A 16,923-nucleotide genomic window follows, 5' to 3' on the forward strand; every position below is an offset into this window, starting at 1 on the left:
AAACCCAACACCGTGCTGAGAGTCAACCTTCTGAGGGTGGCTGCTTTCTATGGAGACCTGACTTTCTCCTGGATAAACTGGGCCTCTGCTCAACTTTCCACTCACAGTTCCCAACAGAGGAGGACATGATCTGGAATTAGTGTCTGTGACCTAGCCGGGTGCTTCTTCAATGCCCATTCAAGAGAAGGGTTCAAAATGCAGATTAAGATCCAAATCCAGGGTTGGGGATTTAGCTCAGCGGTAGAGTGCTTGCCTAGCAAGCGCAAGGCCCTGGGTTCGGTCCCCAGCTCCGAAAAAAAAAAAATCCAAATCCAGAGTTTATCTCCCAACTTGTCCCTTTATTTGGCATTTCATACATAATGTACAGTAGCTGTCATTTCCACATGGTTGGTACATTTCATTTTTCCAGGGCAATCACTTAAACTCCAAGATAATCTTAAAACAGAATTCCTCCATGCTGTCTGGAGGAGTCCAGGGACAAGAAAGACAGCCTAAGATAAATACTGCTACATGCTGCCCGAATCAGGCGTGGTTTCCGAAAGGGTTTCAGCATGGAGAGACAGAAAGTACACTTCTATGTTCATTCTCATGGTAAACAAGTACTGAATACTTACTATGTGCTGGGCTTTGAGGATACAAAGATCTAGAAGGCACAGGACCCCTAGTCTCATAGCAGCGCAGTGAGCAGCCAGGTATAGTTACAGAAAAAGGGCAGTGAGCCTCACAGACACCTTCGGTGACATTAGTGCAGGCCATGATACCAAGAAGGGGCACGGTCACCTTAGCGCGGACTCAGGGACTTACAGAAGCGCGGAGAAACGAAATCCAGCCGACCAAACTTTTGTTTAAAAGACAGAAACAAATCAAGGTATCACACCTGTCCATCGCCCCAGCATCCAGAAGGCTGTGTGAGACAGGAAGACCCGCTCCGAGTCTGAGACCAGCCTGGGCAGACATCACGGAATACCAGGCCAGCAGGGCTTCACAGGGAGCCCAAATCTTCCCCAATTAGAAACAAACAAACAAAAACGTAAACAACAGAACCTTACCAGCCAGCAAAAGTAACAAAGGGCTCCCGCTCTGAGGGTGCCCATGAGTCACAGGGAGGCCGCCTATGGCATTTCCTCAGTAGCCCTTCCAGCACACAGTCATCTCATTGGTGGGGGAACCCATTCTCCTACTAAGGATCTGGTATGGAGTGAGGGGAGGCAATTATTCATTGATAGCTTTCCAAGGAAAGGTACAGTAAAGCAGCTACTATCATGTTCACAGGTGACACTTAACACTGGCAATTTTCTTGGCTCACGGGGGGGGGGGGGGGACACAAACTCGTTTGGTAACAATGAACAATGGAACTACAAGGAGTTAAAATAGTCACAGGTTGTCCCAGCTCGAGGACAGGAGTCGGTCTTCTGTGGCACCCCGTCACCGATACCCTGAGCTCTCCCATTAGGGCAACTCCAGTGTCCATTCGCTCTTGATCCGTCCATACTGCAACAAAAGCAAAGACAACCGTGGTGTTTCAGTCTGAGAGAGAGCAGCTCAACCCACCCTCACGGGCTCCATCGGCTGCGGCAGGGGCTCAGCAGCTAAGAGCTCGGGCCTATCTCCCAGAGGACCTGGCTTCAGTCAGCCCCTGGGTTCAAAAGTCTCTAATTCCAGTCGGATTCAGAACCCTCTCTGGCTTTCATGCTCACTGGCACTTACAAGTGCACACACCCCGCCCCTCTCTTCCCACAGACTTAAAAACAAGAGTCTTCTGTAGTACCAGCACTTGGGAGGTGAAGGCAGTGGGGATCTATAGGCATTTAAGGCTAGCCTAGGCTGTAAGAGACTATCTCAATCGATCAATAACATGGTAATAACCTCACTATGAACCTGCAGCTTCCTTTTCCTACTCCGTGAAACAGGAGTTCATTCCTCACACCCCTTTCCCTGATGCCTGAGGCCTAGGCTCCAGCCACCCGGAGGCAGGCATGATGATATGAATATCCACATTGATAGGATAACGAGGAAGAATCTGACGCTTGCCTCAACGTGCTGTCTGTCTCGTCTCTTCAAAGGCCTGGTTTGAAGGCTCTGTCCCCACGGTGGAGCTGGCAAATAACAGCAGAACTTAAGGTGTGGCCTCGGCCCTTAGCTCACTGGAGCCATTGCCTTGAAAAGGACAGACCCCACCCCCCACCCCCTAAGCTGCACGGGGACCTGCCACCTGCCAGTGTCATCAGAGACCGGACCAGTGTTGAATCTCTGAAGCCGTGAACTAGACAAAGCCTTTCTTGTTATAAAATTACTAGCTCAAGTCTGTCGCTTAATAACATGAAACCCATCGAGGCCATATCGTTCAAGACATCCCCTAGCTCTCCCTAGGAGATGTAAAAACGCAGGAGCAACACACGATTGGCATTTAAAAACATTGTCTTGCCATCCCACTCCATGTTTCGATGAAGAAATATTACAGGGGTTGGGGATTTAGCTCAGTGGTAAAGCGCTTGCCTAGCAAGCACAAGGCCCTGAGTTCGGACCCCAGCTCCGAAAAAAAAAAAAAAGAAATATTACTGTCTGTGGACTCTACCCTAGACCTGTGCTAAACCCTAGGAGGCATAAAGAGAAGTTTAAAACAAAGCAAAACAAAACAACAAAAGCAAAACCTCAAACCCCAGCATTCAAACAGCCCTAGGAGGGGACCAGTGTGACCGATTATAATTGAACTTCTGAGTTTAGGTAGCTCAAGAGGTTATTTAAAAGGTTTCCACAGGAGGTGAGCCGTACATGCTCCGGAGGAATGCTGTAGGGTTCAAGGCCAGCCTGGTGTACACAGAGAGACCCTGTCTCAAAAACAAACCTAAGGGAAAAAGTTCCTACAGGGACGAACACTGAAAACCAGCTATAACTGTATAACGCAACCGGATGGTAGGAGCTCCGGCAGAGACGGTGACGTCGTGAAACTAAAGGAGCATTTGCAGGCGAGAGGAGACCTTAGAATGGGAGCTGGGAGTATAGGATGGGCAAAAACAGAAGGGCAAGCAGCGAGGCCGAGTTCACCTCAGCTTTGTAAAGACCCAGGAGTGCCTCTCCCTTTTGATTATAAAAGGAGGGGGGGGCACAAAACAACCTTGTATTGGGCCTGTACCTTTTGCTAGAGGTATTTGTTGAGTAACCTAGCACCCAGGGATCAATGTGGATAATTGGTTTCTCCAGAGCAGTACTTACCCGAAAAAAGTCTACACATCTGAGGTTTCAAAAATTCCCCCTGAGTCACACTGGCAAGAGCTTGGGTTTTGCTTTTTTTGTGTGTGTGTGGTTTTTACGCTTGTCTTTAATTTTGTGGAACACTTTGTAGAGAAACATCATGTTTCCATGTAACGCCCAAAGAGATCAAATGTCAAACATGATGTAACATCCTACTTCTTTTCCCCCCCCTCAGTAATTACTAAAAATTATTTTTCTTGGAAACAGACAAGCTAGTCGCTTGGCTAACAGCACCAATTTGCCATCCTGTAAGAGGATAATTTGGAGACCTGAGGACACAAGCATAAAATAATTGAAGGGGAAAAAGATGTGGTTTTGATTATGGATGGAAGGCCCTGTTGCTTAACACGTTGGGGGACACGGGGTGCGTGTGCTAGTGACTGACTCTGAGTCATCTCTGATCTCCTGTGCCTGCGGTTACAACCTTTGTCTGCGTTCAGTATGGATTCTGAGTGAACCAGGGGAGGTGGGGGATGGGGGGCGTTGTTTGGTTTTGTTTTTAAAGACCCGCTCTCTTGTAGCCAGGGCTGGCTTGAGACTGGAAGTCTCTGACAACAACTGAGAACTTCCGGTCTCCCCTCCCCCCACTTCCACCGGCCAAGTGCCGAATTACCAATTACCAGCAGGCACCTGCAACAGGGAGCACTGGACTAGACAGGCTGCTTCGTCAGCCTTGATACTGTATTTAGCGTCACGGCCACTAAAGTGCATAAACGGGGGGAAGTTGAGGTTTTCTCAACCGTTCTACCACATGCATCTTTTTTCTTTCCCTTTTCCATTGTACACGTGCTGTCCGTGTGTAGGCATGTCTATACGTGTGCAGACATATGTATATGTAGATACCCAAATGTGCGTGTGTATGGAGAGTCCTACGGTTGATACTCTTCTTCCTTACTCAGAGAGATCCGGTCACTCAGTCAAGCCCAGAGCTCATGGATACGGCTGGTCTTACTAACCAGCTCTGGGGATCCCCTGGCTCTCTTTCAAAAGCTGGAATTGCTGGATGGGTTGTCATGACCTGTGGCATTTACACAGGATTCTGGGGACCTGAATTCTGTGGGTGACAAACATTTAAGCATTCATCCCCTTCATGCATCTTCTCTATTTAAATCTTTAAAATAAATAAATAAATAAAAGTCCTCACTATATAGCCCTGGTAAAGTTGAACTCCCTATGTAGACCAGGCTGGCCTTGAACTCAGAGATCCCCTGCCCATACCTCCAAAGTGCTGAGATTAAAGATGTGCTCCGCCCCCACCAACTTTCTCATGAAAGAGCTTTACGAAAAGCATCTCACTGGTGTGAAACAGTAGACTATCCTTTTTCCTCCTTCATTACTTATCTAAATTAGTTTTGGTTTTTTGAGACAGGGTTTCATATAGCCCAGGCTAGCTTGGAAGTTTCTTTAGCGGAGGATGGCCTCTGGTCCTCCCGAGGTCTGGCTATAAAAAGATTACAAGTGTGACTGGCAGTCTGGTGTGTGAGAGGCTGGGTTTGACCCCAAGGCTTTGTGCCCAGTAAACAAGGACCCCCAACAACTGAGCTTTGTCCCCAGCCTGAGAAATTCAGGAGATAAAAGCGGATGGCTTATTATATAGAAAAGGCAGGTAACAAAATTATGTTTAATTACAACTGTCTTGTTGGGAAATACATACGTTAACAGATACATGCTTATATAATGTTGAAGTTGAAAATATTCAAAATTCAGAATTAACAGCCATTGGATATATTTAATTCTTCTTCATTCCTTCCCACTCAGTTCTGGGTATTGGGATGTGACCTGACCTCACCACATGGTAGGTAAAGACAGTATCACTATATTCCAACCCCTTCTCCTATTTTTAATATATTTTCCATTTTTTACAATAACATGTTGTACTCTTAAATCAGAATTTTAAGTATTGAAAATTGCATTTATTCTGGAAGGCTAGCTGATTCCAAGTCCCTCACGAATACCCCGCTCCCCACTCTTCTTTTTCTTATCGTCTCTCTCCCCCTTCTGCCTCACTCAACCTCACTCATTCTGTCACGAATATCTTCCCTGAGTTTAATACTCGCCTTGAATTACACCATTTCACATCTTCCCTTTGTGGTTCTAATACATGGAGGACAAAGCTTTAGCACTAAGCATGGTCTCTCTCATTGGACCACAAACTGAGGCCTAAGGAGATTTTTTTTGAATATTTATTTTTCTTTTATGCATCTGAGTATGAGGCACACAGAAGAATGTTCCAGAACTCCTAGAACCAGAGCTGAGTTGACATGGGGATGCTGGGACATGAACCCAGGTCCTCTACAAGAACAGCAAATGCTCTTATCCCCTGAGCCACCTCCCCCTGCTGGTCCCCAACCCCATGTGGTGAAAATGGCTACCTGGATATCAGTCAACTTTGCCATGATGCGACTTGAAAGCTTGTGGCCATTCTCCATGGTTGGAATGTGCAGCATCTGAGGAGGGAGGGAGAAAGGAGTCTGAGGGTGAGAGGCACACATGTGGGTAACAGGAAGACCATTTCTAAAACAGGAAGACTGAGAGAGGCACCCCGACATACTATTAACGCCTGCTACCTCCCTAGCCTGCACCAGTCAGTCAAAGACCGCATATTCATCTCCTACCAACTCAATCGAAGGCACAAAGGGTTCGAAAGCCATTCTTCAGGGTGGTTTAAGGAATTCAGAATGGAAGGGGTCCCCAAATAACTCAACCCAGGTGTTTAAGGACCCACGGGATGAATAATTGCCCTCTACTGAACACTCTGGCAAGGGACCAGACTTCAAAGATATTACGAAACAAACGAAAGCAAGTGATTTCAAAGGGGTGAATTAAAGCGAGGCTCTTCTTTTACATAAGGAGTTTCTGAACCTACGTCTGGGGCAAGGCGTACCTCCACGGGCCGCAGCTCCCATGGGAAGGGAGGGTTAAACTCCTAGCCGAAAGAGATCTCATACCCTTGGCCTGTATCTTAGCCATGCCTGTTCATGCCTTGCTGGCGGGCTGGCTTTTGATGCTTTGATAGTTAGCAGATAGCTAGTATTCTCAAACACTCTTCTTATTATGCCTTTTAGTATAATACGATAATTAGGAACCCCTTTTGGGCCTTGAATGCCTCCCTGAAGCGTTTAGGAGAAGCATTAAAAATAACTTAACCTTTGTAAACTTTTTATTTCTGGGCTGGAGTAGCAATTGGATTTTAGTTATTAAAACGAGCATTTAGTTACTAATAACATACCTAGATATTGCCATAAAATACTCAGTCTGGGCCCTTACAATCCTTTCTTTCTCTCTCTGCTTTTTTCTATCCCTCCTTCCGCCTCCCACCTCCCTCCTCCCCGGTCCCTCTGCCAAATCTACGTACAACCAGGCACTTTCCCCACTGTGAAATAGCTACACGTCAAACTACTTCAGCAGCCAGCCCTGAAGAGCAAACTCTAAAGTGTTACACAAAACATAATAACAAATAATAATAATAATTAATAGTGATATGAATAGTAGTAATAACAATAATGACCAACCCAGTCAGCTGAGATTACAACGTTCGATTCATCCATCGGAGAGTTTCTATCTAGCATGGCCTCAGGAGTAGTTGGTCTTGCAGGAGTAACACCTATCCGCCTACATAATCGCGCCCACACAGACACAGACTGCCTACGTGCGCATAGAGTAGCATCTACACATTGATGGAGTGCCTGTAAAATGATTCCTATACCCTTACGATATAAAGACAGAGGCTGACAGACACTCACGAGGACTGGATTTTTCTACAGAAGGGGAAGCCTTCAAACTGGCAAAATAATGCATAGATGACACAAGTAAAAGTGACTAAATAAGGGCTGGAGAGATGGCTCAGAGGTTAAGAGCACTGACTGCTCTTCCAGAGGTCCTGAGTTCAGTTCCCAGCAACCACATGGTGGTCTGTAACTGGAGGTTCAGGGGATCCAGAACCCACTTCTGGCCTCCAAAGGCACTGCACAGACACTCACACACACACACACACACACACACACACACACGAGCACCAGACAGACATGCAGGCAAAATAAAGCAAATAAATCTGTTCTTTAAAGTCAGCTGCATGTAGCAAGAAGACAATAGCTTATCAGAGGGCATCACGTGAAATGTCTGTGCAGTGGTCTACTGAACCCTGACAACCGCAAAGGCAGCGGACAGACAAACAGACAATTCTCAGGTGCATCCTGTGTTCCTGTGGCTGTTCCACTCCTCATTCGGCTTGGGAGCACAGTCAGAAACCAGAGCGCTGACATCCAGCTGCTTCCTAGGCAAGCTGGCAGAACCAGGTGATGGCGGAAGTCTCCGTTCTGACCGAATTGGCCTCACGCATTTGCCAAGGGCAGGGCTGACTTGCTATCATAGTTGAGTTCTGGTGAAACCACCAGGAAAAAATGATAGAGGTATATGGGCCAACCCAGTCCCATCCAGCTCGACTTCCCCTCGAAGTGATGACCTCATTAAATTACAGGCAAATGCTTACGTTTTTTGAATTCCATGCATCCGTTTACTGGCTAATTGTGTGTGTCACCGGGGGTGCAGACAAGTGCGGGAGAGGTCACAGGTAAGCTTCGAAAGCCGCCCTCTTTCCTTCTGCTATGTGGGTCCCAGGGACCAAAACTTAAGTTCTCAGCCTGGATGACAAATGTCTCCAGCACCGTGCCATCTCACCAGCCCTGGGCAAAAGGTTAGGGTATAAAACCATTTGTCTTACCTGGCCCTTGTACAGAATACTGGCAACTGGGCAGACAACGCAGGCTGTCCCCGAGCCGAACATCTCCTTCACTCTGTTCTCCTCCAGGGCGGTGGACAGGTCATCCATGGTGATGTGTCTCTCGCACACCTTAAACTCGCCCTGTTTGGAATATTGAAAGGAAGAGGAGGAAGGGGGGGGAGTGAAGAAAAAGAGGAGGAGGTGGCAGTGGAGGATGAAAAGAGAAGAAAAAAGAAAAGAGAAAGTCACCATGTATCTTTGGACCTGGCTGAACTTGGATGGTGTCCTAATGGTCCTCTGCGGGGAGCAGAAAAAGGCACACTGTGCGATTACCTTAACATGTTGAGTGGAAAAGGGCACACTGTGTGAGCGCCCAACATCCTGAACAACCTACTTTCAAACCACAGCGTTCAAGTGAATTCACTGGACGTTCACCACGGAGGCGGGGCACACTTTCACACATGCCCGCTTTAGGAAGTGTGTGTTGTTATGGGTCTCACACACAGACTCCCTCTAAGAGCCACTTAATGCACCGAGCGCATTTTCTGTGTCCTTTACACTAAAGGAGATCAACCTACTGCATCATAGGTTGGTATGATATCAGCCCTTGGCCTTGTGCCCACCATGAGCCAAGGTCTTTCATGCTGAAGACATCCTCTCTACATGACAATTGAGGATGCTTGGGTTCCAGATGGGGCGGGGCTTTCCCAGAGCCAAACAGCTGGCAAACGGTGAGAACCAGATCTGAACTAAGTCTCATCTGATTGCCTTCAAAATTGGTTAAAAAAAAAAATCATCCACTGAGCTCAGAGAGCAGAAGGAGTCGCTCTTTGTTTGGGGCCAGTGTTTTGACTTTATGTGAGAAATTACCATGAGAGCTGCTGTGATTTCACGTGAAATTAAATAAATTATTAAACACGTAAGTTCCAGAAAACCACCAGACGTTACTGAGAACTGTTGAGGACTGCGTTCCGGAGAGAAGAAACAGAAAAGTAGCCCTCCTGCAAATCAACAGGACAGTGCTTGCCTGGCTCGCCATTGTCTGTGGGTTAGCTTCTCTATCTGGCAAGCCGTGCCCCCGGTGCCTCTCAGCATTTTCAAGGAAACTTTAAAATAAGCTGCACTTAAGGAGTCAAGGAAACCCCTCAGGCATGACCTATGCTCAGAAGCCGGAGGTGTCGAGCTGGCTCCCACGAGTTGGGAGACCTGTGGTCCGTCGATTCGTTCTCTTAATAAAATGGAAATTGCTGAGCTTCAGAAAGCCATCTTGCCAACTGCAAACATATTGGGGACAGGGCAAGCTGCTGAAATCAAGCCAGAAGCTTGCAAATGTCATGCCCAGTGTGCGGCAGCCAACGGGCGGCAGGCGGGTTTTGTCTACTCTGGACTTGGTAGGATTGTTCAGCTCACAGCCTCTGTTTGCAGTCTTCTCCAGAGAAACTGCTGGTCTGCTCCGAAACTACGTGTGTCCCAACACTTGTGTACTAGGGCTGTCTGACCACAGTGTGCTGAAAACCTTTTCGTGGTCTCTGGGGACTTTTTGAACACATGAATCATATTAGTAGCAGCCAAGAACCCCTGCCAGACGGCCAGTTTACTCGACACCCGCCTTAGGAACACTATGTCACTTCAAACAACAACCCTAAGACTCCAGCCTCTGTCACACATCCACAGAAAACAGCGTTACATTTGCTCTGAGTGTCTGTCACTTTAAAATAAGCACGTGGAAATCTGAGACAACGGGGACTGGGGGTAGTGGGGGGAGAAAAAAGGCAGGACAAATTAACATTACGTTGATATTAATGTCAGTAAAAATCTGTGGCTCCTGTAATAGTGACAGGCATACTGGAATAAATTATAGGATATGTCACCAACACAAAGTGGAATGGCTTCCAGCTGAAGTTAAGGCTGGGTGGAAACACCCAGAGTGAACCAGGTTGGCTGGTAGAAGGCACCTTGTACACAGACTGAGGCTAGTAGAGAAGTCCTCCTCACTAAGACATCTTGTTCAGCGGGTTTCTCTGTTCCCGGCTAAAAGAAAGTTCTGCCAACACAGACCTTCTAGTGAGATCTTCGCTCCAGGTAAGATTTAAAGATCAGATAATGCTGATGGGAACTATGGGATATGATATCATGGCAAAGGGGGGCTTGTTCTGATGTGTGTGTGTGTGTGTGTGTGTGTGTGTGTGTATGAATGTGTGTGTATGTGTGTGTGTAAGAGTGTGTGTGTGTGAGAGTGTGTGTGTTTATGTGTGTGTATGTGTGTGTATGTGTGTGAGTGTGTGTGAGCGTGTGTGTGTGAGTGTGTGTGAGTGTGTGTGTGAGTGTGTGTGTGAGTGTGTGTGAGTGTGTGTGTATGTGTGTGTGTGTATGTGTGTGAGTGCTGGGCTCATGGAAGCTGTTCCGATCAGGTACTCACCCACTCTTCTCCCAGCTCCAGGATGCTCTGCCGAGTGACTCCTGGGAGAATGACGCCATCTAGCGGAGGCGTCGCCAGTTCTTCTTCTGTTAATTAGGAACAGGGATGGTTGGAAATTTTCCCTTGTTAGACAACGTATCTCGACAGTTACACAATTCTTTTTTATTTTAAAGATTTATCTATTTCTAGGTGGACACACTGTTGCTGTCCTCAGACACACCAGAAGAGGGCATCACATCCCATTACAGATGGTTGTGAGCCACCATGTGGTTGCTGGGATTTGAACTCAGGACCTCTGGAAGAGCAGTCAGTGCCCTTAACCACTGAGCCATCTCTCCAGCCCAACAGTCACAATTCTTAAGACCACTTTAATACAAGAACAGAAGACGCTGTGCAGTGGATTCCAACAGCTGCTGCTATTCAGGGCTAGAGTTCTGTTCTCAGAGCCACATAAAGGAAGCTCACCACAGCCTGTGACGCAGCCCCAAGGCATCCAATCCCCTTCTGGACTCCACAGGCCCTGCACTCATGTGCACATTCCTCCACACAGACACACGGTTAAGAACACAACAAATTCTCTTAAATAAGCAGAGACGAGCAGATGAGCCAGTGGGTAAAGGCACTGGCTCCAGAGCTGGACCACCTAAGTTCAGTCCTCTGGAACCCCCACAGCAGAAGGAGGGAACTGTGCAACTGTCTTCCATTTATCACAACCAGAGAAATGAAGGGAGAGCAAGAGTAAGAATTAGAGGCTGGAGTCACAGCTCTGGTTTCAGAGCACTAACTATTCCTGCAGAGAACCCAACTCGGGCACCTCACAACTGTCTGTAACTCCAGCGCCCTCTACTGGCTGTCAAGGGTACTTACCTACAGATAAAGCATATACACATGCTAAAGAATACACACACACACACACACACTAAATATAAATAAATAAAATTCTAAAAATGAATTCTATTGTCAGAAGTGAGAATTAAGGACTATGAGATGAACATTTGTGTAAAATTATTTCTTAGTTGATAAAAATATTCCGTGCTTACAACAGCACACATAAAATCTTGCTCTGGACCCAAGTCAGTACCACACCCAGCAGTTCTGTGAGGAGGCCGTTACCTCAGAACAGGTAGCCTGAGCCTGATAATTGGTGGTGAGCACTTGTGAGGAGCCTGAATTCTGATCCCAGCATCCGAGTAAGTGCCGGATGGGATGGCTTACACTGGTGCAGCAGACACAGGAGCCATTTCCTGGCCAACTAGTCTAGCCAAACCAGTAGCCCTGGGCTCAGTGAAAAGCCTTGTGTCTCAGCATATAAGGTCCAAAGAAGCAAGAGAAGGCACCTTACCTCAGTCGTCCTCCAGCATCTACAGCAATACACCACACACACACACACACACACACACACACACACACACACACACGCAGAGTTCTTCCTCCCTCAGGCACAGACTTCAGAAGCCCACAACTCCTGCCTTTCAAGCTACACAGATGTTGCCTGAATGGTGGAGACTCAGAGTTTCCCACAGAGATCTGAAGGCAATGGGCTCAGGGGGAAGCTTCGTGTCTTCAAAAGGAGAGAAGAGAAAATGCAAGCACAGTCTCAAGAGATGAACTACCACTCTGACTACACGGGAGACCCCAAGTGAACGCTCCGCCGTGAAGGCCAGGCACAGCGATCCAACCATAAGCACCAGGTAACCCTCCGCTACACAGGCCCCCCTTTAAAGTCACTTCGCTGGACTGGGGAAGCAGATCAGTAGGTAGAACGCTTACAGAGTATGTGTGAAGCCTGGGGGTTTGATCCCCGCACCAGGGAGTTGAAGGCAGAATTGGGAATTCAGGGTCATTCTTAGATGAGGTTTGAGACTAGACTAGGCTGCATGAAACCCTATCTGAAAAAATAAAATAAAATCACCGTTGGTAGTCAGCGCCCCCCTTTCCTTCCCACCTCTGGCATCCATGAATGTGGACCAACCAGCCTTAAATATAACCTTACAAAGATGCTGACCCTTACAGCAGACAACCTGTCTAGGACCTACCCCCTGCTTGCAGAGGAGGTCACAAATATGCATATAGAAACACCACATAGAAGCACTACGGAGACAGCCCTGCTGTTTTGGGGCTCCCCCAGGACTGTGAATATAGACAGGAACTTTAAAACAAACCCAGGTCAAACCATATTTTACCAGAGAAACAAAGGTGTGTTTGCCCAGGCTGGTGACAGTGAGAAAAGGCTTGGTTCCCACGGCAGTGTCCCGGCCCTAGGAAAACTGCTCTCTGTCTCAGGGTGGGGTGAATCTAGGATCTGTGCTAGCCCACGATAGTTTCCACAGTGGACATCTGCCCATCTTTGTACACCCAATGCCTGTCCTAGGGAGGTACATGGGCTTTTGTTTTGTTTCCATGTGTGTGGGATTTCACCTACCTGTGTATGTGCGGTACAAGCATGTGGTGCCTGTGGAGGGCAGAGCAGGGCACCAGATCTGAACCTGGATCCTTTGGAAGAGCAGCTAGTGCTCTTAACTATCACTTAGCCATTTCCCCAACCTCCATAATACATTTTTTTTTTAGTTTTAAAATATGAATGAGTGAATTCTCTTTGCTGGGCTGCAGCAGGGGTCATTTTTTTTTTCTTTCTGAAACTCACTTTTTAGAAGGAAGAGATGGTTCCTGGCGATGTTCCCAAGGGTACTTGTCATTTGTTAAGTGTTTATGGTCTCAAAATAAACATGTTTGCGATAAGTCATTAGCTAGACACAGAAATGCATGGATGTGTGCGTGTGTGTGTGTGTGAGTGTGTGTATGTGTGTGTGAGTGTGTGTATGTGTGTGAGTGTGTGTATGTGTGTGAGTGTGTATGTGTGTGAGTGTGTGTATGTGTGTGTGAGTGAGTGTGTGTATGTGTGTGAGTGTGTATGTATGTGAGTATGTGTATGTGTGTGAGTGAGTGTGTGTACGTGTGTGTGTGAGTTAGTGAGTGTGTGTGTATGTGTGTGTGAGTGTGTGTGCCGTTTTCACACAGAAAGAGACCTTTCCTACACTTTAGAGTAGGAAACAACACTGAGTTAAATCCAAACAGCAGCGTTCACATGCGCAAAGGCTGTTCCATGAAATGAATTTAGCCTCCTACTGTAACCACCAGCCTGAGGTCAAGAAACAGAACATCTGTCTCCTGGTTCCCAGACAGAGCTGACGACAAGGGACATCTGTCCCCTGGTTCCCAGACAGAGCCAACGACATGATAGCATTTGGGCAAGAAGTAGTCATTTTCCTCTGCAACCGCAAACACCCTCCTCCCAGGAGCCAGAGCGAGTTCCAGAACACACAGGAAGAAACAGAGCCCCACAGACATGGCTTGTGACTCAGCAAATTCTGCGGTCGGTTCCTGTCCTACGTTCTGTGGGCTGCTGTGTTCATCTATCCCCAACCTCCAAGGAGGAGAATCACAGGAGGGTTGTGTTACATGGTGTTAGATTACCAATGAGACAGAGAAGGGGGGTAAAGAGAGGGGAACCTTTTATGTTTTTATTTGTGTGTGTGTGTGTGTGTGTGTGTGTGTGTGTGTGTAAGAGAGAACATTATGCACATGTGTGTGAACATGTGTATGTTCCAGCATGTGTGCACATGTACAAGCTTGTGTGTGCACATGTGTGTGTACATGCATGCAGAACCAGAGGACAACATTGAGTATCTTCCTCTCACATTCTTTAAGTCATTTTTGAGTCAGAGTCTCTCAGTGAACCTGTAGCTCACCCTGTCGGGGAGGGGGTCTGGTCAGGGAGCTCCCAGGATCTTGCTGTCTCCAATTCCTAACGCTGGTGTTAGAAACATAAACAGCCAGCCGCACCTCTGACTTACTTCACATCTCTGGTGTCTATAATTGCCGTGAAATAAACAATCTGCAACCATAACAGGTCTACAAATGTGCTCCTACGTTCTGCATGCCTGTCAGAATGCTAACAGTCAACACAGGTCCACTCTGCTCCCTGCTTTGAGTCATTTCACTCGACACTATATAAACTGTCAACATTCCACTGAACTCATATCGAAGGCAGACACTGAGCATTCAGGGTGCTAAAAATAGCCACGTATGGTGGCACAGGCTTATAATTACGACATTCCACAGCCCAAGGCAGAAGGATTTCTGTTAGTTTGGGGCTGACATGGGCTACTGAGAGGAACCCTGTCTTCAAAACAAAACAAAACAGAACAAAAACAAACAAAAAAACCTCAATCCAGGTATGCTACAATCCCCTATATTCCTGACATACAGAATCTAAATTTCAAACTCAGCCCTGGAGATATAACGAGTTCAAGGTTATCCTGGGCTATACACACAAGTCCTTGACTCAATAAAATAACAGACTGTCTGTGATTTACATGGAGTGGTCAGCAGGTATCAATAACCATGGATCTACTGGCAAACTCAGGGCACACCGGATTGTATTTAATAGTGTCGTGTATTTTGTGTGGGTGTGTGTGGGTTCACTCACGCCAGGCCATACATGTGGAGGTCTGAGGACAACTTTTGGGGATCAGTTTGTTCTTTCCACCTTGTGGGTAGCGGATATTAAACTCAGGCTGTCGGGCATGGAGGCAAACACCCTCACCCCCTGGTCTTCCTTGCAGCCCTAGATTGTCATTAATCGAATAGAAATGCAGAGAAAACCTGTAGAGCTTGTGAGATGGTATCAACGGGTGCAGAAAGGAGAACGGTTCTCTGAGGAGAATGGTAGAGAGAGAAAGAGAGAGAGAGAGATGGAGAGAGAGAGAGAGAGAGAGAGAGAAGAGAAGAGACAGAGACACACAGAGAGAGACAGAGACGGAGAGATAGAAACAGAGACAGAGAGAATCGAGGGAAGGGGAGGTCTGGGCTGTTGGTGGAGCCCAGACAACAGCACCACAAAGTAAACAGAAGACAATGGGCGTTTCAGCCACGCCTGGTGGAACATGCCTGTTACCACAGCCACTCAGAAGGTTCACACAGATGACAAGTTCCAGGTCAGCCTTGGGTGCACACTGAGTTAAAGCTAGCCCAGGCAACTTTAAGAGCCTCAAAATAAAAAATAAAAAGGAGGCTACAGGTGTAGTCCAAGAGAAAGCCTGCCTAGCATAGGGAAGACCAAGTTCACATCACAGTTCTGAACAAAAAGGAGGGGTACACTAATTCTTCTCCCTATAGACAATAGACAGTTTACTATAGCATGGCCCAGAGCGAATGATCACTGAAGTAACCAAGACTCCTCACCGAAGAATGTTATGACACTAGGAGAGGGCAAAGGGAAGAAGAAAAACAGATCACGTTTTTAGGAAAAAAAAAAAAATGTCTGTGCGTGTCTATGCATTATAGGTGCAGTACCCCTGGAGTCCAGTAGGGGGGCACAGGATTCCCCTGAAACTAGAGTCACAGACAGTTTGTGAGCCACAGTGTGGTTGCTCAGAATGGAACCCAGGTCCTCTGCAAGAGCAGCCAGCGCTTTTACACGATGAGCCATCTGTAGGACAGCTCAGTGTGAAATCAGTCTCAAGCTTCTCAAGCCGAACAGCAGAAATGAGAATAAAAACCAACCCTGATGCAGTCTCCACAGCAGCCGCTAGACCCCGCCCCCGAGCTGCGCTTGCTGTCTCCGCCCCTGCGCCCTGTGAAGTCACCGGAAGAGCGATTACCTCCATCTTTGTTTATCCAGTAGAGGAAGAGATTCATCGTGCCCACTTCAGTTATCCGGTTTTCCTTGCCGTACAGCCACAGGACCTGGTGACAGCCGTTCTCTGCCGCCTCACACTGCGCCAGAAGGGAAGATCCATAGTTGCTAGTGGGGAAAAGAAAACCTGTCGTTATGAACATGCACTGTGGACACACACACACACACACACACACACAGTCACTGGGACAGTGGGCACATGTCTACCTGAGTCTTTCTATTCTCTGCCAACCTCAAAGATTACTATGATCCATTTATAATTTTGGAAAATTAGTGGTCTTAAAACTTGGTTAAGGAATACTTGACATTGTCTCGGCTGGGAAAACTGTAGGCCATCCTCTGAGTTGAGGATCCAACAAACTGACTGATTTCCTCTGAACGCTTCCCTTAAAATTCTCCCCTGGGCCAGACAAAGGCTTGGGCAGTAAGGAGCTTGCCGCCAATCTTAGTGACCTGGGTTTGATCCCAGGAACCATGTGGTGAGGGAAAGAACTGAGTCCCGTGAGTTTTCTCTCTCTCTCTCTCTCTCTCTCTCTCTCTCTCTCTCTCTCTCTCTCTCTCGATGTTTAGTGGCTTCAAATGGGAGCCCAAAGTGACCTGGTTTTCCAATTCCCTGATGCACAGAGATCATGCCCACATAGTGCGCGCGCGCACGCGCGCGCACGTGTGTGTGTGTGTGTGTGTGTGTGTGTGTGTGTGTGTGTGTATGGTGGTGGTGGTGGTGTGTATGTGTGTAGGGTAGTGGTGGTGGTGGTGGTGGTGTGTGTGTGTGTGTGTGTGTGTGTGTGGTGGTGGTGGTGGTGATGGTGGCGGGGTGTGTGTGTATGTGTATGG

At 47.3% G+C, this 16,923-nt stretch overlaps 1 protein-coding gene across 8 annotated transcripts in view; it reads right to left on the minus strand.

Annotated features, from left to right (window-relative positions):
• Positions 1-317: 317 nt before the first annotated feature.
• The window catches only part of Bcat1 (branched chain amino acid transaminase 1), an 82,312-nt gene continuing 65,706 nt past the window's right edge, over positions 318-16,923 (minus strand). For 7 of the 8 annotated variants that reach the window (XM_063285688.1, XM_008763372.3, NM_001394001.1 and 4 more), the window contains 5 exon segments: positions 16,055-16,197; positions 10,392-10,477; positions 7,973-8,113; positions 5,625-5,699; positions 318-1,491 (listed from right to left, as the gene is read on the minus strand). In XM_063285688.1, coding sequence (XP_063141758.1) covers positions 1,450-1,491; positions 5,625-5,699; positions 7,973-8,113; positions 10,392-10,477; positions 16,055-16,197 — 487 coding nt within the window. In that variant the 3' untranslated portion in view covers positions 318-1,449. 8 annotated transcript variants of the gene reach the window in all.

The sequence above is a fragment of the Rattus norvegicus genome, chromosome 4, assembly GCF_036323735.1.
Source record: "Rattus norvegicus strain BN/NHsdMcwi chromosome 4, GRCr8, whole genome shotgun sequence".
In the NCBI taxonomy this organism is placed as follows: domain Eukaryota; kingdom Metazoa; phylum Chordata; class Mammalia; order Rodentia; family Muridae; genus Rattus; species Rattus norvegicus.